This window comes from Nelusetta ayraudi, unplaced genomic scaffold, assembly GCF_046127955.1.
Source record: "Nelusetta ayraudi isolate G7.1 ecotype Tasmania unplaced genomic scaffold, CSIRO-AGI_Nayr_v1 ptg000151l, whole genome shotgun sequence".
NCBI lineage: Eukaryota > Metazoa > Chordata > Actinopteri > Tetraodontiformes > Monacanthidae > Nelusetta > Nelusetta ayraudi.
Genome location: NW_027466201.1, coordinates 1,356,032 through 1,379,488, shown reverse-complemented (window position 1 = coordinate 1,379,488; position 23,457 = coordinate 1,356,032). Strand labels below are relative to the sequence as shown.

General features: G+C 45.6%; 1 protein-coding gene across 1 annotated transcript in view; it reads left to right on the top strand.

Annotated features, from left to right (window-relative positions):
- Positions 1-357: 357 nt before the first annotated feature.
- The window catches only part of sesn1 (sestrin 1), a 49,988-nt gene continuing 26,888 nt past the window's right edge, over positions 358-23,457 (top strand). The window contains exons 1-2 of the mRNA XM_076013604.1: positions 358-450; positions 1,414-1,736. Coding sequence (XP_075869719.1) covers positions 1,458-1,736 — 279 coding nt within the window. The 5' untranslated portion in view covers positions 358-450; positions 1,414-1,457. The remainder of the gene's footprint in view (positions 451-1,413; positions 1,737-23,457) is intronic.

The window sequence follows — 23,457 nt, the reverse complement described above, 5'->3', positions numbered from 1 at the left end:
TTATTATTATTTTAAATAAATAAATAAATAAATAAATAAATAAATAAATTAATGCAACACAGACGCCTGAACCCATTTTTCTGTCATCCCCTTTGCCTTCGCCTTATCGCTGGTAAACAACAAGGTTGGGGCAGTTGCTCACGAAAAGAATGGTGGGAAATACAGTTTTTCCGACGTGCCCTAATTGGAGTGGGCTTTACAAAGAGACTCAAACTCCCAGAATTCTTTTTCTCACGCGAATGGTAACCTCCTCTGAACCAATCACATGTTTGAATTCTCATGGTAACGCCCGAGAACTTCATTACTGCTCTTCCATTGGCTAACTTGCACTGACAATCAAATGTTTACCCAGCTATCGGCACCGCCTACCGTTTCTACCCAGGGACTAACGTTACTGGACAGTGCTGTAAGTCCCCGAGCCGAAGACCAGCGCCAAAGAATGAGCATAAAGTGAGTATTTGGTGATGACACTTCTAATTCTTGGCACACCGTAAAAGATTTGGCCGTCAGAATGCTGTTTTCGCCGCGGTTGTTTTGTTTTCCATTGGTGTCTTTTGTTTTAGTGACAGCTTGAAAAGCCGCGACACGAATGGAAGACAGAGATATTGAATGGACCTTACGGACAAACAAGTCACGTATTTTTTTTTTTTTTTTTTTTACACGTATCTAGTGTCATACTTCAACGTTGGAAAAGAACGAGGGCCACACACTGAAACGTCTTTTTGTTCATCTGCAACAGAATGTGCGAACGCATCAGCCGACGGGCTATTACGGGTTTACAATACTCTTGAATCAAATGCACTTTAACCAGGCTCCCTGGAAGTTGCTGACAGACCAGATGTTACGTTATTTTTCTTTCCTAACTGTGCGCTGTGGCATTGGTTAATCCTGGACGACAGTAAGGCGTCTTTAGTATTTTGTTGAGACATCTAATATTATATAGTTGTGGTCAAAACTACGATGATAAATGGATGATATACTACCAACATGTCAAATGTTTATTTGATGCTGTGATTTAATGAGATGTTAGTGTTGTAAGCAATTAAGAGCTGTAATATCAACTATAATAATAATAATAATAATGATAATAATAATAATAATAATAATAATAATGATAATAATTGTAGTTTTTAAATTACACAAATGCAGTTTGCAGCAGTGTACATATTTTCTCCAGCATTTTTCAGATGAAACAGACTGATAGACTGATTGATGATCCTTGATCCTGTAGTTGTGAATTTGACTCGTGTCACTTGGTATTTGTGAGGGTCTAATTACTGCAGGACACTTGACCACTGGACGCCACCGTGGGCTGATGCCCGTGGTTTTCTTTGAGACTGACCTCACGACATTGTCCAGTATTTATAACACTGCTGTTTACAAAGACTGTTTGCTGTGTCTGTTGTTGCGTAGCTCATTGTAAAACAGCACACGTGTTACGAGCGCCACATCTGACCATGGAAGTGCAGGAGCAAGAATCACTGGGGAGATGGGACGGGCTGGGCAGCCGAGACGCCATCTCCAGAGTGGAAGCCATGGAGAACATACGGCAGGTGGTCATGACGAAGGTGGAGGCCATCAAGCCCATACCGTCAGGCGCCCCGTCACCTCCAGCATCTGGGAGCCCCCTGAGCAGCGACCTGAACGACATCCTGGCTCACCTTCTCATGCTGGCCAGACGGTGTCCGTTTGAGGACGTCAGGGAGAGCAGCTCGCGGCTCTTGCAGTCTCTGCAGGTAGGAGTCAAAACGCTTCCCCAGTGCTTTATGGTGTGCATTATGTCAAACTGCAAAGGACTGTTGTATATCTCACATAGGTTTATGATATTGTTCTGCTGCCATCTGCTCCTCTCTTCTTCTTCTTGTCGGCATTACAAACATGTCAAGATCGACAGTGACCACTTTCTTAAGTCTTTTCTACCTGCACTTTAAAGAATGTGAAAAGTACTCCAGCATATTTATGCAAAGGAGAAAAAGAGTTGTACATAGATTGAAAAAAAAAATGCTAATAATAAATTATATTCTTTAATGTATACATATACGATGTTAGAGGTTGAAAGACAGACATCAACAAAATGATTCTTACACATTCAGTCCAGAGATCTTCTATGGGCGCTGTCAATACTTTTGAAGAATGGACGCACAGAATTGAATGCTTCCATTCTTTTGCCACTCAAATCCAGTTTTAGTTGTCACCCAGTTTGACTGTCAAGATTTTTTTTCTTTTCATCATCCCAACGCCCAAAAATCTATAAAAAGTTTAGTTCCTAAGGTCTGATGTTTCCATCATGATCATAGAGTGAATGTTTGTTGTCATTAACAATAATACTATACATCATCAGAATGGGTTGGTACAGGTCTTATATTTTTTTGGGTCCATCTGCTGGCTGTCTTTGCTGCGACATTTTAAACTTACACTTGTGAGACTGTGTAAATATTTTCATACAAGGTATTGTGATCTCAATCACACAATGTATTGAAAATGTCAGCGTGCCTATGTGGGTATTACGACACGTGTTTACTGAAAATACTCAGTCGCACCCTCCTCCATCGACATCACACCAGAACAGCAGCTGAAATACCTCTCATTTATCTCACTTATCTGATTTTAAACTGCAGTGTTTGTCTACACGGTGCTGATTATATGACTGATTTTTATATTGTGAGGATAAAAGAAAAGCAAAAGCAGAAGAAGTTCCCTCCCCCTGCAAAAAATATAATAAAATAAAGTGCACATGGGGTGTGATCTGGCTGAAGGGGAGGCATGAGATGGATCTGTGGTCTCTCAACCATCTGCTCACATATCATGGCCCACAATCAGCTGAAATCCATGCCAGCACTGTCAGTGTGTGTGGTTTTTATTGTGTATAACAAGGTGTGATTTTTTTTTTGTTTTGATTGATTTTGCCTTCATGTTGTCAGGGGCTGAATTATTCGCTCTTCTCTGACAGAAATTTAAAAAGGCTGACCATTTTTTCCCCCCGTTACTTGCGGATGGTTCAAATTGTCATCGCTTGTCAGGGAGGGAAATCGAGTTTTATCTCTTGATTAAAAGAGTGCTCTCGACTAAGCATGACATCTGTCATCTGACATCAAAGGCCCGAAATTGACTGTTTGGTGGTGCCCTTAAGTCGCGTTTGTGTGGAAGTGTTTTTTGGGGGGAAGTTGAGGAGGGGGGAGATATAGAGGAGAGAGGCTGAGAGACACGAGAGAGGGAGAAAGCTGCTTTGTGGATTTAGCGGTACACCACAGTACACACCGTCTGGCATTTTTGAATTATGCTAAGCTGCATTTGCAATGGGCTTGCCAAAGGCTGCGTTTATGAGCACCGGCGTAGCAGCTTGTGCAGCTCCGGTCCCCACGATTGAAGATTCAAACGCGTGCACACACACAAACCTGCACACACACATGCGCGCGCACGCACACACACAGACACACTAATACAGAGACAGATTTCCCACATTGCCTGGGACAGACAGGGGGGTAAAGGAGGATGGGCGAGGCTCAGACAGACCTCTAATTCCAGCAGATCTGTCGATTTAAGACGAAATCTTTGAAAGCGCAGACAGTGTTTTTCCCTCGCGACCGCTCCCCCACCTCGCTTCAAAGTGGAAGGCCGACCGCCGGCTTGGTGAAAATGAGAAATGTGCATTTAGGCTGAAACTTTTTTTTGTTTGGTTTGTTTCACCGATTTGTCTGTGTTTTTTACACTTCATCCACACCACATGGTGGTGTGAACAATGGACACGGTAGCTCTTGTACCCTTTAAATTCAGTCAGTGTTCTAAGCCTTTCAGTGCAAAAGGTCACTCTTGGTTGAAAACATCATCTTTCAGTTGGCTACCTGAAACTTTTGTGCTGCCGACAAGGCATCGAGGCTGCATCTTATGTGTCAATAACTTGCACTGCCCTGTTCAAAGCTCAAATAAGCTAATCTCATGTGCTGGGGTGTCCTTGACATTTAATGATGTTGCTGCGTATACTCAGCTACTTTTTGATCAGAAAACAATAAAGATTACAATTATTAAAGGCACAGTGTGGAGAATAGAGGGGTATCCAGTGGTCAGAAAACATGTTGCAAACAAACATCACATAAAGTTGTGCTCGTGAACACATAGCTACACAAAAAAAAACTGCAATAGCCTCCACATGACTCCGCAGACATTTTTCTCTTATCGTAAGATTTCCATCTGAGGAGGCCACGCTCGTGTTAAGCTCTGTTTTCTCATGTCCCACTTTATCTTGCATCTTTTTTTTCTACCAGCTGTGATATCAGGGTAAAACCGTGAAACCCCCAAGGCATGTGATGGCACATGGCTGCCTCCGTACAAGTGGACCTGCTCTGAAGCGGCTCGTCAAGCGACTTGACCTAACTAGCCTAACACATGCATGCATGCATTTTATGTTCTATGGCTGATAGAGCCCTGAAAATAGTCCACGTTGGGCCTTTGATTGAAGCTGTTCATATGAAGCACCTGCACCAACATAATTTGGCATATCCACAAGGATTTTGTGTGGCTGGAGCCTCCTCGGTTGGGGCTCGGTCCACTCACAATCCTAGCGGACTTGTAGGCCAAGGATATACAGTGTTATGTTGCCCTAAAGTTGTTGGCGAGGGTTAAAGGTTAAGGGGTTGTGGTTGAAAATAGGGTCCTGTGAGGGGGTTGACTTCTCCTCTTGCACGCTTGGGCGCACGGGGTCAAAAAACCCTACCAGTCCTGCACGGATGATCGACATATGCCAGCGGTTCACCCAGAAGCTTGTCAAAGCTCACAAAGCCGAAGCTATATTGATCCATTGCATTCACGGCGACGGCGGCCGAAGACGAGTGACGGCAAACACACACAAGAGACACAAACCGGGAGAGACAATAGTTGGTGTTTGTTCTGAGTCCATGAAAAGGGGGTGGGCAGACTGAATGGTCCTGCTCTCTCTCCGGTCGCCATGTTCCCTGGCTGCATGAAAGGAGCCCAGTCTTGGGTGGCTGGACAGAGACAGAGAGAGGTTTCTTTGTGTTATGTAATTCCACTGTTGTGTTGGACCCGCAGCCGGACTTGAAAAGAAGGAGCCTCACTCAAGCCCACGAAACCTCAACCTGCTCTCATGATGCAGGCCACCACCGCCGCTGCCGCTCGGATTCCACAAACCTTTGCCCACGTCTTTGAGCCTCAAAGGGCTCTAATGATGCAATAAAGCGGGTACAGTAAATACCAAATGGACTTAGTGTCTCTTAGAATTTGATTCAGTGGACGTGTAATGAAGCGGCAATTCAGTCTGGCCTCTCAAGATTTAATTTCACTGCCAGGTTTCATTAAGCGGTCGCTGGGTGGAAGTCGTTTGATGGGAACTTTGGAAATGGCATCTTGCGTGGTTCTCATCGCAGCTCGCCTCGCCCCATAACCGAGCCTTTTTCCTCTCCCGATGTCCGAACGGACAAATGAGCAGTTTGCCAAATTGCAGAACCCCTTTTTGTGCCTCCTGTATGTTATTGCTTGAGACATGCCGCGGGGAGAAGGTTTTTTTTTACTGGATGAAAAAAAAACCCGCAGCAATTTTTTCAAAAATGCATGAGGGTTGTTTCAAAAACATTTTTGCCGAACTGGTAAAGGTGTTGTTGAGGATCCTCAAGCGCAGGTTTTGTCTGTGTGTGAGCTGAAAAGTGACTGGTGTGAAAAATGAACTTTTTAACACATTGTGGTTGTGACTGAGTTCCTCAACATACAGCAGGGTAAATGGATTGTTGAATTCTAAAATCTTCACAAAAAAAAAAGATGGTGTTTTTGTATTGTAGGGATACAAAACAGGGGTCTGTCCTGTATCATAATAAATTTTCTGTTGGGTTTTGGGCCAATTTTCTTTTTGATTGCGAATTAGATTTGCTCCCATAAAAGCCTCGTTGTTTCCATTAATCCTGTGTCAAAGGTGGCATTCTTGTAGTCAGGCTGTACAAACACTTGTCAGCCTAAGCGGACTCCAGTGCGGGCCGACACAGTGTGGCTTTTCTCAGATCGCAAAATCAAAGTCCATCTCAGAGGAGGTCATGTTGCTCCAGAGAACTGTTGAAATTTTTTTCATGTGTGTTTTTTTTTTCTAAACTCTCAGCGGCAGACGCTATCTGCTTTTTATACACTGTCGTGCACAAACCTGTGTGCACATGTGGCTTGGTGCATGCCTGCAGTGCTCTCTGTAAACAGAACAAGGACCTATGGATAGGGACCCCTGTGGTCTGTGCAGATCAGCTGGATTACGGGCAATCTCGGCTTGAACCAGGTCAGACAAATTGCATATCAAGGGGTGGGGAGGGTCGGCGGGGTGGCGGAGGGGTGACGGGGGGGATGAGGCAGCAGCAGCAGCAGCAGCAGCGGCAGCAGCAGGCGATGACCTTTGGCACAGTAACTGTACAGTGAAGTGCTGGGTGGATATGGAGGAAGTGATAGAGGAATAAAGCTGTGGATTTACAGCTGCTGGCCAGCTGGACACAGTGACGGACGGACCGGGCTGCAGCCTGGGCGAGGTGTGTGGAGTGGCGGTGCGTCTGTGCTGTGCTATGTGTTATGAGGAGTGTCGCATATTATGTGCAAGCTTAGGCTTTGTGCTGGAGACATAAGAGGGGAAGCATTCTGCGGGCTTATGTGCTCAATGTACGTTTGATTGGATAAAACAATAAAATAACCTGGGTTATTTATTCACAACTGCAAGATTTATTTTTCCAGCTCCTTCAGTTTATGATGTTTTTTAAAAAAATATGTAAGCTGAGGCTATTGATTGTGATTATTATTATTACTATAATTATTAAAAGTGACTTTGTTTTCAACTTTTGAAAAAAAAGTATTATTTTTTAAATGGCTGTTATACGCTGTTTGGGATCAGTGTGATTCAATACAGGCCTTCTAACTCTGCTTAATCAATACATTGACTGATGCTCATTCTTAGTGAGTAGATGAACTACTATCATTTTGAAATAAACGCACATTGACATTGCTGATTAATTATTTTTTATACTGATGAAGTGTACACAGGAAACCTTATCTGCACATGCGTCTGCTCTGCACTATCTGCTGCGTTACGGCCACCTCAAAATAAACCTCACACCAATCCGAAAGCACGAAATGTTGCTTCCCGCGGCACATTGCAAAACCGTTTCTGTCGCGCGAGGAAAGCATACAACCCAGACGCTTTGAATGTGATCCCACAACAGGGAGACAGACCCCCACCTCTTAGTTGCTGGGTGCTGACTTGGGAAGACTAGGGGGGATTGGGGGGGGTGGGGGGTGGCATGTGGGAAGTGTGTAACTAGGTCACAGTCAATCCTGTCGTGAGCCTGAATACGTGATAACATGCATTTTTTTCCCCCACATTTTTTGCTCTTGCCACAAATTGTACATCTGAGAATGTGCAAGATTCATATTTTTGCCCTTGGAGCATTGTAATCCCCGTCTCACCAAAACATTAAAACGTCTTTCTCCGTCACGGGAGTGAGAGATGGGCCACTGTCGGCCGGTGCCAAGGCAGTCGTCATGGTACCGGCAACGTGAGGTGCAACGATGGAGCGGCTCGGTTGACATCGTTTCTCGGTGGTGGGGAGTGCCAGCTCGGCGGCGATTATTTCTGGCTGTGCTATTCAGGAATTGAGAAAGGGACTCGGGGGGAGAAAGACAGAGAGATAGAGAGAGAAGGGAAGAGCATGGGGAAAAAAAAGGAGAGGAGGGAACGTCGCAATGCATGATGGGTACAGGCTTGGTGTCACAGAAGAAAGCAGTGGTGACTCACTGGGTAAATTGGTTGAATGGGAATGAGTGAGGATTGCAACACCCTCAATGTCTTTTTTTCGGTAGGCTAAACTGTCAGGATTCAGTGGAAAACTACCCATGATGAGCCCCGCTCTCCAGAGGAGGAGCCCAATAAAACGCTACCTATTTATTCCAAAACCAATCTGATCGTGGAGAAGCTTTCCAGGTTGCACACCACGCGAAATGCACCTCGTGATAATATGAGCCTCTGCCCCGTCAGTGAACTCCTCCTTTACTTGGTTCTGCTTGTGCTACTTTCGGGTGCCAATAAACACAGATCTGGAAGTCAGCCCTTTGTGATGTCATAGCATGGGCCAGTGAGAGATTCTGACTGTGATAGTAACCTTCGAGTTGCTGTCATGTCCAGATAAAAAAAGAAAACTTTCAATGAATTATTAATTGTAAACACCCAGTCTGTGCTGCACAGGATCGTTTAAAATGACAAATTAGAGCTGATATAATTCGTGCTACACGTGACATTGCGGATCATTGGACTGTAGGGGGCAACGTGCGTCACAGCAACTGCATGTAGGAAAAGTATCAGTGGTCTTGAAACTGTGAAACCAGTTTTCAAATAACCTTGAAACCAGTTGCATGCACATTTTTTGATGTCAAGAATAGCATTGACATCTCACTGATACCTGTTGCCTGCCAGACATCTAGACCAGGAGTCACCAACCTTTTTGGCACTGAGAGCTAATTCATGGGTCCTGAGTCATAAGGGCTACTAGTTTGTGAGACTCTCCTGAAATAACAAACTCTCGGAGTTATATATTAATCATTATCGAGTTTATGAGTTTGTAATAATGTTTAACAATGACTTTACGAGGTTGGATAAAACTGAATTTTAGACGCAGCTCAATGAGTGCAATTTTTCAAACAGGCCTGAGGGCTACTCATGTGGTCTTTGGAGGCTACCTGGTGCCCGCAGGCACCACGTTGGTGACCCCTGGATCTAGAAGGTTTGGCTGTGTCTGCTGTACTTGGAGTCCAGGATGAAAAACAGAACACCCGAAAACTAGTTTGATATAGGACCTTAGAATGTCTCTACAGGAGAGCGAGCTCCTCCATACATTATACATCTAGTGCTGGAGATCAGAAAACAAGCACACACACACACATGCAGACACACCCACACACAACAGCTTGAGGAGCTCTCGGAGGAAGCAGTCCGGTGTGTGAAAAACAAGCCACACTCTCCTGTTCTCTGCTGCAGGCAAAGCAGGATTTGACTGTGTGGCTGCTGTAAAGGGGAGAGAATAGGGCCAGTCACATGCCGCTCTTAAATAAGCAAACTTCTCCCTCTGTCTCTCTTCCTGCTTCCATTTCCATCATGTGATAATTATAGTCTGCGAATGGAATTGAAGGTGAGAAATTATTCATCGACAAAAAGCCGCTGGCTTGCTTCAATCTTTATTTCTGTTTTCAACTGGCAGGATTGTTGTCAGCCATCCTTGTCCCTTTATTTTGCCAGTAGTGGCTGCGGCTTGTGTAACTACGCATGCCAAAAGTTATTCCAGGTATGTGGTCAAATGTCATACAAATCACCATGGCTCAACACTTTACTGCCACCACTAAACAGGTTCGTCCACCGGGGCAAGAAAAAAACCCGAGCAGTTTCAGCTTTATGAGTCAATATTTGCAATACACGCAAGTTCTGTCCTAGCATTTAAAAATCCCCTGTTATATAAGTATTTTCTTTCTCTTTCTTTTTTCATCCCAGACTTCAGTGGAGCAAATTTGCAGGATAATTGATGAACATATTTAGCTGCCTGCTTAAAAAGCCTTACATAAAAAAATAATCGGTTCTATCAGGCTGCTCTAACTGATGTTTAGGAGCCAAGAAAGGGGTCTCTGTGAGTCCGTCTCAAAGGGTGGAAGAGCCGTTGCGCAGTGCAGTAGAAACTAGATTTTAGCTAGCTAGATTAGCTAGCTCGATTCAAGTGCCTGTTCTGTTCTTCCTGAGCAGTGGAGTCAGCAAACAAGGTCATACGTTGTTTTTTTGTGTTTCTTTTATTTTTTATCATCATTTCTGGGGAGTTCATTGACAGGATCCAGTCCTTCAAGTTGAACAAAACATTTCTACTCATTCAATATCTGAGCTAACTGTGTGTTGCACTCTCTGTTTATCTCTCTGTCTCCCACCCACACACATGATCTTGCTGAAATAGAAGTGGGAGTGTGTCACCTCATAAAACCCTAACACTGTTTTCCACTGGCTCACATGCCATCTGTTTAGGTTTAATTTATATAAATCCGCCCAAAAAAGAATAAAAAAATATTGTAGCTATCACGCTTATACACGTATGCATCTGTCTTTTCTTTACGCTCCGCTTTTCTGCTTGATAAAACGGCGCGCCTTTGAATGCCTTGTAAGCCTGGGACGAAGCCAGCTGCACTTCACACATGTGGACACAGGGTGGCACTATGCACCAGTCTTATATCCACCTTGGCGGCCTTAGCAGTGCGCTTGGTGGGAATTTTCCATGCACTGTGCTGAACGCATGCAATTCTGGGCATGATTTTATAATTTTTTTTTTTTTGCCCCGGTCACTGGGCGTTCATCCAGGATGTGTGTGTGTGTGTGTGTGTGTGTGTGTGTGTGTGTGTGTGTGTGTGAGAGAGAGTGAGAGAGAGAGAGCGAGAGAGCGAGAGAGAGAGAATCTTTATCTGTGCATTTACGTGTGTTGATTTGTCTGCCTGGCGAACAGGAGTGTGTGTTTACATGTCCAGTGTGATTTATAGCCGTGAGCGTACAGGATTTAGAAGCATCTGCAGATCAGGTCACGGAGCATGAATAGATCCAGTGGCTGCGGTCCAGGCCTCAGACTGAGGTAGCCCCTATTAGGACACAAACCACACGGGCTCAACACCGGGCTGAACTATCCAGAACACACAAACAAGATATTTGGGACACTCACTCTTGCAAGGATTGTGGCTGTATCATGTAAATAGTGACATGGAGATTTGGCCAGATCCAGGCACAAAAAAAAAAGAAAAGAAACTGTGGTTTAACATTCAATTTAATGCTGCTGAATAACATAAGTAAATCGTGAATTATAGGTTAATTACGGTTTAGCCACGATTTATTATCCAAAAACAGCATTCAAAACAAATGGAAACTCAAGAATTTCATCTGGGTTTTGGGTTTTCGTGGCACTTGTAGTGTTTTTATAACAATAAGGAGTTTTTTTTTCTACAAAAGATACTTGATACACTCCAGTTTTTCAGGAAGGCAAAGAATTTTTCAAGAAAAAGATTCAACATTTCTTTAGATCTAAAATTCGAAATCAATAAACGGCTCTGAATAATGAAATATGGTGATTGCTTTGCCAGTCGCAGAGAATCAACTGGACAAAAGAAACAAAAAAAGACATCACCTAAACATTTCATCAATGTAACACACATTCTAAGCAATGCAGATGAAGAAACAGCCTCCCATCAATGCTGTGTACACATGGCTAGTTTGACCAAATAAGAAAAAAAAAAAAAAAAGAACGCTCAAGTAACACACAGATGAATCAATTTCAGCAGCAAATGAACCATTTATGAGTTTTGGGGGCCTGCGGACACGGAGACGTGTGTAAATCTCGCCCCGATCTCACCGAGACCCCACACTGTGAGGCATGAACTTGGCTGTGTCAGCACCTGATGGATCGTTTCCCATTGCGGTCATTGTTGCGGCCGCGCTCGCCCCGGTGCTGTTGCTTCAAGCTTCGCCCAGCGTGTTGGCTTAGGCCCTGCCCCGTGGTGTTGTTTCAGCGTGTGTTGTATTGTTTCAGGCCCATTGTGGGGGGGGGCTGCGGAGCGCATTGTGCTCCCTTCTTGGGGGTATTGTCCCACTCCGATGTGCTTGTTTATGTTACTGGCCAGTTTGTCAGGACAGCCACAGTTTCACGCTACGGGACCCCCTCGTTCCCACAGTCGCCGGCCCCCCGACATCGGGCCCGTTGCTGAATCCTGCAATCCTGCAAACCAGGCGGGCGAGTGTGTGCGTTTGTGTGAGGGAGAAGAATAGAATAGATATGTTGATTGGTGAAAAAAGGAAGCAAACCCTGCATGAGTAGAATGGCTCACAAGGTTTGCACAGGGAAGGAAAAACAAACTCCCCCACATTGATCAGTGGACCATCTGCCCTATATCTGACTGCGAGACGTCATGTTGACAGACAAACGCATGCTTGCACGATACCTGCACAAAAACATATAGGGTATACAGCAGTGTCAGTGGGTTCGAAGTCTCCGCACGTGTACAGTGCTCCGCTTCCGAGTGACGACAGGCCCCGTCCGACGACTCGCGGCTTTAACCTTGGTGCTTTTTGCACCGGTACTCTGCGAGGTTTGCATAATTTGAAGCAGTTAAGACACAGGACAAGTGGGAAAGAGTGAAGAGAAAAGAAATGTCAGCGAAAGTGACATGGGCTGCTGTGTCAGGACAATGCAACGTTGGCTGTTTTAGGAATACAACCTTCATATCTTGATGTGAAACTCTCTTTCTCGTATTACCTTGGATAAACAGAGGAACTGGTGCTACTTTTTACTCTGTTTTTAAATGTTCACTCTTCAGCAAATAAAACAAGCGGCTAGAGGTCCAAAAGTTTCACATCCTAAGCTCTCATCATTGCATTATTTTCTCTCCCTCCCAAAAAACAAAGATCTCACATTAAAGAAATTATTTGACCGTTATTTGCAACCCCTCACAAAAAGGATTAGACTTTGTTGCAGCTCACACATGTTTAGAGGAAAACAAAAACAATGGCAGCTGTGAGGATGAATTGATTGCTAACCGCACCTCCAGAATTGTGTTTTAGTCAGAAAAAAAAACTTTCCGAAAAGAAGCAAAGGATGAACTCTTCTCATTTCTGGCGTGTTCACTGTCAGGCCACAGTTAAAAAACATGGTGTAACGTGGTGCCTTTCATTGCGACGTGTAAATTTGCAAGTCAGGAATAATAGACCACTTGCTATAAAAAGAACAACTCGAGGGAGCTATTTACACACACGTCCTCCTACCACAAGTTAATGCTATATGAAGAGACAATCTCCTGTTACCGCACTCACCTCAGTGCTATTTATGATCTTATGTCACAGCCAGTTGCTGCTGAGCCCCTGGATTTGCAAAGTGTAAACAAATATTGTGCCAAAATGGTCTGGCTGATATTGATCGACCGCACAGTCCACTAGGTGGCTTTGTCGAAGAAGATGATTCAAAGGTGACACATTCTCCCGCCTCAGTCAATAAAGGCAGTGTGGCAAGGCGAAAATAAACCTTTCAGTCAGACACAGGTGTTTGTTATTGTCATGGGACTGTTGGACTTTAAATCCAAAGCTCAAGAGCTGAAATTTGGCAAAGAAACAGCGACCACTTTGGTTTTGGCAAAGAGTTAGATCTCAAAACCCAGGTTTGTCTCATTGCAACCTTTTTTTAATTTTATTTTTTATAAATTTTTCCCACTTTAGCCTGTGTGTTGGTTGCAAAATGGTGCCGATTTAAAGACGTTTCACATTTTTATTGCTTATTTGTGATGCATCTGACGTGTGCAGGGCTCTAAAACAAGTTAACTAGGCTATCCGTCTGAAAAAGCACATTAAATTGTAAATCATGGTTTTACAAGGCTCATTATAAGTTCATTACAGTAGTATGGGCCCATTCTCCTTAGGAAAATAAAAAAATAAGATGAAGAAAAAGGAAATGCTGTGAGCTGTGAAAAGTTTGCTGCCAAGTTGTCTAAACACAGCGTTTGTGTAAAGCCGGGCACCCACAGTGCACAGAATGTGAACCCGACTTGTTTACAACACCCTCTTCTCTCTGTGTTTCTCACACCAGTCTGCGAGTGTGTATTTGTGTTGACCTGGGTGTTTGTGGTAAGTTCAACTCAAAGCGTGTGTGTGTGTGTGTGTGTGTGGGGCACTCGGTGACACAGCGTGGTGATGGTCTCCGCCGTCTGTCTGCGTTCCCCTGGTCAGCTCAGCTGCTGGTGTCTCGTGTTGAAGCACGCTCACGTGCCCAAGAGGAAATGCTGATGTTCCCTTTTTTTTCTCTCGTGTTGTTGAACAGTTGAACAGTTTTAAAGTTCGTGACTAAATGAAGAACGGAAACTTAAAGCCCGGCGATACGACGCCAACACGCGCGCTCGTCGACGGCGCGCCGCCTCCGCACGTTTTGGCAGAGGTGAGTTGCGAAACTTGCAGTCGTCATGTTGTCATCCTGCCCACCGCGAGCGTTTATTGGACCCCCGGGGTGTGGCAGCCGCAGTCACACTCTCGCAAAAACACCCACACGTTCTACCCTCCTGCCAGAGGATGATAGCCCATTATCTAACAGCTCTGCGTTTATGTCAGTGTCATCCACAGGGCAAGCATTTTTTCCTCTTACCCAGCAGCCAGAGTCTGTAAACACCTTGTTAAAACACACATTTTATTCCTGTGTTTTTCTTTTGATTGTTAAGTTGCCCGAAACGAAACGATACAAGATCGTCGTTGAACCTGGAACTGTAATCCTCACGGAGGCTGTCGGACTCGCGGATCACGGTTCACTCTTCAGTATAGTTGAATTTGTTTTTGCGTGCACAGTATGCTGTCAGTGAGGTTTGGCAGGTTCAAATCCATGTCTTTAAATCTCTTTGCAGGCGCAGCAACCAAGTAGACAACAGAGTTTGTTGGTTTAACTGGTGAGCGAGAAGTCTCCGCTGATAGTGAGTCAAAGAAACGAACGAACGAAGGAATTTCTCCTCCAAAACGCTCAGCATAATCTCCCGTGGCTGGAGCGTTTATTACTCAGGGGCCTCGAAACCAGTGGCGATATTTGGAGACAATGCAGCCTGTTGTGTAACGGGCAGGACAAAGGATATTTAGCATATTTAACCCTCTGTTTACAGCTTCCTGCAAAAACACTCGGTTTCAGCTTCCTGCTGAACGTTTGGAAGGGAACAAAAACAAGGCGACCGCGGGGCGGTTTTCAAAGGACGGAATGAACGCCACGCCGGACCGCGCCGTCGCCGCGAACCCAGGAGATTTATTAGCGAGGTATAAGTGTCCTTTGTGACATTGCAGAAGGCCGATTTGTGCACATTGTGAGGCAAACAAAAAAACGTAAAGGATTGACTTTCGAGGGAGGTAATTGTCAGACTAGACATTATTAGTACACGGGTGTTTATTAAGAAAACACCAGTCACACTGGTAAGTTATTTTTCCGTAATTTGAGACCTTTAAACATTCTATTTTCCCCTGCAAATGCACAAAAATAAAAGAGGTTCCGACTTGGCCAAACTCTTAAGAGAAGACCAGTATCCGAGGGTCCAGAGGGAGATCCATGATAAGAGAGACAAACAATCAAACCCTCCATCTGGTTCCTGGATCGTCTCCGCTGGCGGGCTGCCACACCTCGCCTGTCTGTCTGCAGCTTTCTTGCCGTGCTGTAGTAAACACCCCCGAGGCTGCGCAGGAAAACAGGCATGTAAAGGTTGGCGACTAACCAACAACAAACCCTCAAGTCCACCATCGGGGAAAATGTCCTGGTAAATATCTCTAAGCCCTGAACCAATATCAGGTTTCCTTTCGACATCAGACCCTCTAATCTCAGACACGGAGAGAAGGAGCCAGTTTATCTGCATCTCAGGACGGGTCCCTTCATGATGACCCACATGAGCTTAGTTGGACAGCAGCCACCGCCAGGTTATCAGTCAGCGGCGGCGCACTCTGCTGCTTGTAAACCCGTCTTACGGGACTATCGGGGCCCCATTGGCTCGCTTCTTGTCACTTGACATCAGCAGCCAAGGTGGGGAAGGAAGGAACTGCATGAGGACCTTTTGAACTAGAGTCAACACGGCCCAGGGATGCAAGGAGGTTCCATGTGTTCAAGGCACAGGCCAATAATGCAATCAAAGCAGCGCTAGCAGATTTTTATGTGTGAGTGTTGCCCTTCAAGACTAGGCCTTTTGAAAACTAGACTTATATTTATCCTGTAATAAAGGGTAAATGAAATGGTTTACGGTGTCATTTGTGTGAATATAAATGCATGTTTTGAATAACGCCTTTTTTCGCTATTCGAACGTAACAGGCTCTGGATTTTAATTTTCGTGAACCCATCATCTTGAGACATGTTCAATAATGAAACTTTGAGAGGGCATAGTCTCTCGAAATGTCTCAATCAAACCAACCCCACTGTGAGGGGCTGTTTGAAAAAAGGCCTGCATTGTTATTTTTAAGGCAACCCAAGATAGCAACAACATTTTTTCAAATGCTCTGTTTTTGTGCACAGACTGATCCTGGCATGGCTAGATTAGCCAAATGGCAGCTCGCTAATTCGGACCCTATAGATCAGAATTGCTGAATTGTCTGTGTAAATGTGACAATGAACATAAAAAAGCTGTGAAGCCGTGGAGCCCCTGTCAAACACGGCGATGCCTCTGAACACAGGTGTGCGCTTCCAGTCAACTTCTGGACCAAAGCCCGCTGTCATCACTCGTTCGTTTCACAAGAAAATGAAAAACACAGCGCGCGGCGCCGCTCTCACATCTCACTCGACGCCGCGCTTTGCTGTCGTCGAGCCGCTACTGCGAGTCTCCGACAGTGTTTGCTCTCTTTCTTTTCTGTCCCTTTGACGTTAGCGGTCGGCGGTTGCCAGCAACAGTTTATCGCTGTTGCATAAATTTGACTAATAAACAAGCCACTCAGAAGTTTTGCCTGTGTGATACTCTTGAGGATTTGATCTGTTTGGAGAAACGCAATCAGACCGGCGCAGATGGTGCTTCTTTTTTTTTCTTTTTTCATTTTCTTCTTCTTCTTCTTCTTTTGGCAACGTTTTTTTTTTGTAGTTTGTCCCTGCATAAACAATGGATCCTGCTAACCCAGACAGTGTGCTGAAGCCGCACTTGGCGGGAATATCGATACTGGAAGTTATCCGTGTCTGTTGACTTTGTTTCGACAGGTGCCCTGTTTGTGTTGGGCAGACCGCCGTTGGTCCTTTGCCAGCTCCACACACACGCACACACACACACACACACACACACACACACACACACACACACACACACGCACGCACGCACGCACTCTGACCAGTTCAGACCAGAAGCTGTGGGATGGACTTTATGTGTACATTAGTGAGAGCGGAACGAAAAGACGTTTGTGTGCAAAAAAAAAAAAACACAGAGTGCGGTCTGCGCGCGTGTTTGTGCATGTGTGTGCGTGTGTGCGTTTGAGGGAGGGAGATGGAAGTTAGGAGACAGATTGAGATAAATTGCAAGCAAATGTTCTGGGCTGAAACAATGTGGACTGGCGCGCGCGCGCGCGCGCACGCACGCACGTACACACTCGCCGGTGAAGTTGGAATTAGCCCCTGCGCCTAATTTGTTGGCAGGCGATCAAAGTGCTTTCGCGTCCGACTGAACCTCCTCTCCTCCCCCTCCATCTATCCATCCATCACAGTGAAGACTCGCAGGAGCAGAGACTGCGGTAGAAGAAGGAGGAGGAGGAGAAGGAGGAGGAAAAACACCCAGAGAGCTGCGAAAACAACAACTGCCGTTAGAGAGGGGAGAACCGGCTGCTGCCGTCGGCTGCCGCGATTGGTCCGCGCGCGGGGCACACGGCGGCCGCTATTGGCCGAGAGGGGACACACCTCTACAATCTGTTTGTGTGCAGCAGCCGGGAGGGCAGAGGAAGGGGATGGGTGTGATTTGGAAGGGTTGAGGAGGGGGGGAGTGTGATAATGCGGCGACAGAATGGAGGAGATTTGGAAGGAGGAGGAGGAGGAGGAAGAGGAGGAGGAGTTAAATAAACAAGTTATTGGTGCTCGTTCAACGACTTCTAGGAAAGTAGGATGTTTGTGTGCTTCCATGTGCATGTATGTGTGTGTTTGTGTGTGTGTGTGTGTGAGCTTGTCACAAACAAGTATAACAAATTTAGCCATCGTCATTAACAGGTCGGTAGCCCTTCTGAGAATATGAAGAAACTCACGGGAGCGGTTGTTTTGACACTCTTACCCCCGCCCTGAAACATTTTTCATCGGTTATCTGCCAAGTCTTTTCCTGCCAAGGGATCCCAACAAACACTCAGAGGAGCCAGTTTGTCCTGATCGGCAGCAGAAATCACTTCTTTTTCTTCTTTTGGCTGCAAAACACACCACCGTGTGCACGTGGCGCCCAAGCTACCTGTGTTTGTCAAAGGTAGCGCACATAATCGCTGTCAGACGTTACAGTCGGCCGGATCAGGAATGTTGTTGTTCTCCCGTCACAGATGTGGAGGGAGCGGTGGGAGGAGCTCCAGGGCGAAAGTAATGTCTTGGACCCGCTGTTACAGTGTGTGCTGTACATTTTATGGAGGTGAAGGAGCGGCCATTGCGTTAAAGGGCCCGCCTTGCACAAAATCCACTTCATCATGATGGATGATGTGCGTGTTCCGCATGTCAGTGAAATCCCCCGAAATGAAAAAGTACATCCTTGACTTTCTTTCTTTTTCTTTTTTTTTTTTAACTTGCTCCAGAAAGACACACCAATCTGGAAAACAGCCCGTTTGTGATGTAAACAAGGAAGGAGTTACAAAACCCCCCAGCCACATGTTTATTCCACTTTCTCCAGCATTTGCACAGTCACCTTGTTTTCATCCCCGCCGAAACACGTGGAAGGCGCAGCAGAGCATCGGACCCGAGCAGGAACCCTGAAAACCAAGCGACGGATAACATCAATTCCCATCTTTTGGAGAAATGTAGAAGACTTTTTTGGTTTCCTCTAAAACAGCAGCGCCCCTCCTGTTGCCTAGTGGTGAGGAGTCTCAGGTCCTCATGACTGTAGCTGGGTTTCCATTACACCTAGTATTGCGCAAAATCTAAATATCGCAATAAAAAACTGGTAATGGAAACAGCTAAACTTCGAAAAACCTCTCAGGTATCGCTAGAAGGTTTTGACGCCCTCATGAGGTGGTTTTTATTGATGTATTGATATCGCAAAAGTGTATTGAAAACAAACGGAAACAAACAAACAAATGCAAACGTAATTCTTGTCAATCTGGCGGGACGAGACTTTACGAGAATTACTTCCAGCGAGACGAGATTTTACGAAAATTACCGCTTATGCGCTTCACACCATTCAAAGGAAACACCTGCAAATTGCAATCGTACTTTGTCGAAATTTTTAGAAACATTGCTTTCATTTTGCGAAAAAAAAAACAAAAAAACTGCAATGGAAACTAACACTTTCCATTACGGCTTGTGTGTTTACAGATTCGATGACAGTGTTTACAATCCGGATCAGGTTTTTTGTCTCCCCCCCCCACTAGTTTTGAAAGTGGAGCCCACGGCAAGTTCCGTCCCTCCTTGTTTACCATCTTTCCCGAGCGAGTGTGTGTTGGAGGGAAGTCTGGGCAGCGCTCACAGGGGGACAGAATGTAACTGTCAGCAAGGCCACCTTGGGTTACTAATAGGTTACTCTCGCTCTCAGTGATCATGTGACCCTAAATGGAGGGGAGTTGTCCAGTGGCTCCGTGCCACTAAAACGCCTGATGTTGATTCACCGGACCCCACCCCCCCTTTTTTTTTTCTTCGCCGCGCCCCTTTTCTTATGTCACATTTGTTTGTCTTCGCTCTTCGAGTCGACGTATCTCTGTCATCTGCTGCCGATGTTGATGTCCCGGCTGCCGGAACAGTGCTCTCATTATTCACCTTCTCTCCGCACAAACAAGGTGGAGAGGGAAGAGCGAGAGCGTGGTGATGTTTGGAACAAGCAGCCCACTGAGCTGCGGCGAGGGGCACTAATAGTTTTAAGCATGCAAGCTATTTAGAGGGTAATCTCGTGGTATGTTAGTTTGTTTATGCGCTCCCGCCGAGGCTACTTGTGAGACTGATTACTTCATGTTTACAATGTGAACCTTGTCTGGAATAAGCACGTTTTTTTTTTTTAGTTGAGTTTACGAAAAGTTGAAGAAAATTTTTATTCTTTATATCTGCGAGGCTGAAACGATACCTTATTATTCTGATTATGTCATCAGAAAAAAAACTGTTTCTTGCTTCCTTTTGCTGACTTTAACTCACTGGCATACTTTTGGTATTTTTTACCTCGGGAGTTTGAAAGTGGACATTTTGGCATTTGTTATTTGGAGGTGTTAAAAAGCTGAAATTGACCCCTTGATACCTTGATCATTATTTTTTTTTTCATCATTTTATTTTTAAGTTTGCACAAAAGGGTTAAATTACCACTTCCGCTTGCTGCTGGTGGCAACATTTTTTTGTACTCAATGGCGATTTGCCATCACTGTTACTTACGTAAAATGATTTCGCAAAAACAACATTGAAAATAACATTGTGGTTTTCTTTTGCTTCCTACCTTGTTATTGTAACAGATTTCACTTCAACAATACAGAGGGTTCGGATAGGAATGTGGAAAGTGGATGTTTACGTCGCTGACGTCAGTCCCTCTTGAGACGTTGCGCGATTTGACACGACGGCTGTACATCTCATGTCGTTCGACTCCGACTCACCCCCCTCCAACTCGCCAACACCGCCCTCCCACCCCCGCTGAGGTCTCTGTTGCTCAGAGGAACATGTTCGGGCGTATCGCTCGCCGATACTGAGAGGTTCGTGTTGTCTTCTTGCCGGACATTCTCATAGCAACTAATTCAGCAATAACAGGAGACCAGCGGCAAGAGCAAACAGTGCAGACCGGGACTCTGTTCGACGGATCTTTATTTCCATAGCGCCGCTTCACAACAGTTGGTGCCGCGATCAAAACACATTGAGTCAGTGCAAATAAAACCTTTATTACATATATATTTTGTGTCCGGTATTTGTAACCTCCAGGGATGATTGCTGTCAGCGTGCCTCCTCCGATTTGGCGAAGAGACAGGTGAGGAAATAGAAGGACACAGAGAAAAAGGAGGATGTGTTGGCCACCGGTTACCCTCTAATATGCAGACATAAATCTTCCGCTGTACGTATTAGCTCACCACAGTCTCAGGTCACGGGGTGGGCAAGGGCATTCCTGCTACCTGCGCGATGTTCTCTCTGTGATAAAACATCCCAACACTTCACAGTGTGGCTCGTTCCGACCGTTGAGTCACAGTCGTGGAAAAGCTGTGATTGCAAACAGACACGCACTTGTACAAAGTAAACACTGTGGTATTTCTGGTCCTGTTTCGCAGCAATCAAAAGTTCAGTCTTTGGCCAAATTGCCGTCACATGTCTGGTATTGTCCCAAAGTTTTTCTGCGATAAAAACGAGCTATTTAAATCACCACCATGCTTTGTTAACATGGACAACATGGCAGCAGGCTGGAAACAGTCAATTCTGCTGATTGTGCATTTTGCGTGCGTGCGTGTGCGCGCGCTGGCGTGAGTATGTTTGCGTGCGCTGTGTGATTTCTGTGTCTGAGAGGCATCTTTTGCCTTGAGCCCGCAGCCCTTACTGGTTCAAACTAGTTCCTGTGCTATTGGAAGGTCTGTGTCTGTGGCTTTAGCGCACAAAGCCACTTGTAATAACAGAGAGGTCTCACTCTTCTTGCATACACGGCCTGGCTGAGTCGCTGGATTTGGACACGCTTTCACGGACCTGCTCGGCTTCAGACGCTCACGGTCAGATGAGGGTGACAACGCACAAGCGCCAGTGATGCCACAAACAAAATCGTTGTTTAAAAGCCGAGTGCTCCTACGAGTGCAGCTGGGACCGCTGAGACTCCAAGGCCAGAATCGCAAGTGATAAGCTTGGATCCTAAGTAGTTTCAGCTGGCCTTTGTTTTCCGAGTAGCCCATCACCATTCCCTTTGTTTAGACAAAAAAAAAAAACCCTGACAACTACAAGCTGTGCTTAAGGACCGCAGAAGAAAACCACAAAGAAGATGCAACTATTGTGCAGTTGCAGATGCTGCTGTTGTGGCGGTTTCATCTTCACAGGGTGACACAGTTACATTAAAACACACCTCTTGACTGCAATAATAGCAGAAGTCGTTTTTTCAAACCAATTTGTGCAGCCTGCATATTTGGTCGATCGACAGCAAGGGGGAAAAAAAACAACTAAATATGATCTATCTGAAAATGTTGGGGTAAAATCCCCACATCGAAACGTGGTGTGAAGCACAGCAGCAGCTTGAAGCTTGAAATATGCTGAGATACTGAGAGACTCTCAGGGGCGAGAAGGGCATCGCCGTCTCTCCTATGCACGGCCACTGTGACAATCATTTTGCAGACCACGTTGCGGTCTTCAACCTGTGTCAAAATCAAAACAAAACTGAAAGGTGTCATCAGCATTGTTTGCGTTTGACTGGAACCTGTAATTAATGTCTTGGTGTTGAGTGGTTAAAAAAACCCCATCATAATTCTGCAGATCAGAAGGTGTGTGTGTGTGTGTGTTTGCCTCAGGATCTTTTGGTTCCTCCACAGGCTCGCACGTGCACGCACGCACGCACGCACGCACGCACGGACACCTCACACGGGCTCACTGACAGTGACTAAGGCCGGCTTGTTATTGTAGGCAGCTGGCTGAGGGCTTTCCTGTCCAAACAGCCCAAACGCTGAGGTTGCAGAGCTGCGAGCGAAGCGCGCACACACACCGGAGAGAGAATAGGCCGAATGGGGCGACCACAAGCTAATCCTCGGGCCGGCCTGTCAGGCTGGGTGGGGACGAGCAGGAAACAGGGGAAAAAGAGAGACAGACAAAGGCCAACAAGTTCTTCCTCCCTGGGCCCTGAACGGCTGATACGCTCGGACCTTCGCACCGACATGCAAACACCGGGGTTGGTTTTTGCGCGGCCACGTGCGCTCACACGCGTAACTCCTCGCTCCCCGGGAGGCGCGGCGGCTCCGCCACCCGCGGTGTTTGCCACAGGAGAACGGGTGCCGCTCACCTTTGCTCCCCCCCCCCGCCTCGGCGAAGCCAGCTGAAGCCCAGAACGTCGTGTCCCATGTAAAATGAACTGCTCCGAGTTGAGTTTTTACACTGGTTCGAGCCAACAAACGCCAAGCAGGGCAAAGATGCTATTAAAAAGGTTGTTCGCCGGGTGGCAGGGGGTCAAGTCACAAGTCATGAGTTGAGCTTCAAAACACCATAAAGAAAACCCTGTGAGGGAATTATTCATTGCACTTGCATAGCCATTATTTCAATTTACTGTATACTGAAAAATATAATATAGGAGTGCTTGTAATTCAACTATTGAATTACAAGCTGTAATTCAACTGCTCTAACTCCTCCATTCATCAACACTCAATCTGCATCTTTTTCCCTCATATTTTTAGGTTGTATTGTTTGTCTTATTTGTGTTATCAGGGGAGTTTGTAAGTTTCCTGTTATAGTCAGAAACAACAAAGCTTTTTTTTTTTTTTTTGCAGGTTTCTATCAGTCCAGTGCATGGGAACAGTTTGAGCGTTAAAAAAACTGGGTGTCGAAATGTCCTCGGATGTTGAGAAATGTTTCACTCTTCCTTCTTCATACGCAAATAGGAGACAGTTCCTCTCCTCTCTCTCTCTCTCTCTCTCTCTCTCTCTCTCTCTCTTTCTCTCTCTCTCTCACTCGCGTTTTTTTTTTTTTTGCAGAAATTTAAAAAGCCAGCGAGATGTAAACCCACACACACACACACACACAATGCACTGCGATCCACGCAGTCGCCGGTTATTTATATAGCTTGCACGCACGGACACGAGTTGGGTAGAAAAAAAACATTTGCCACTGCTGATGACATCCGTACTCTGCTAAT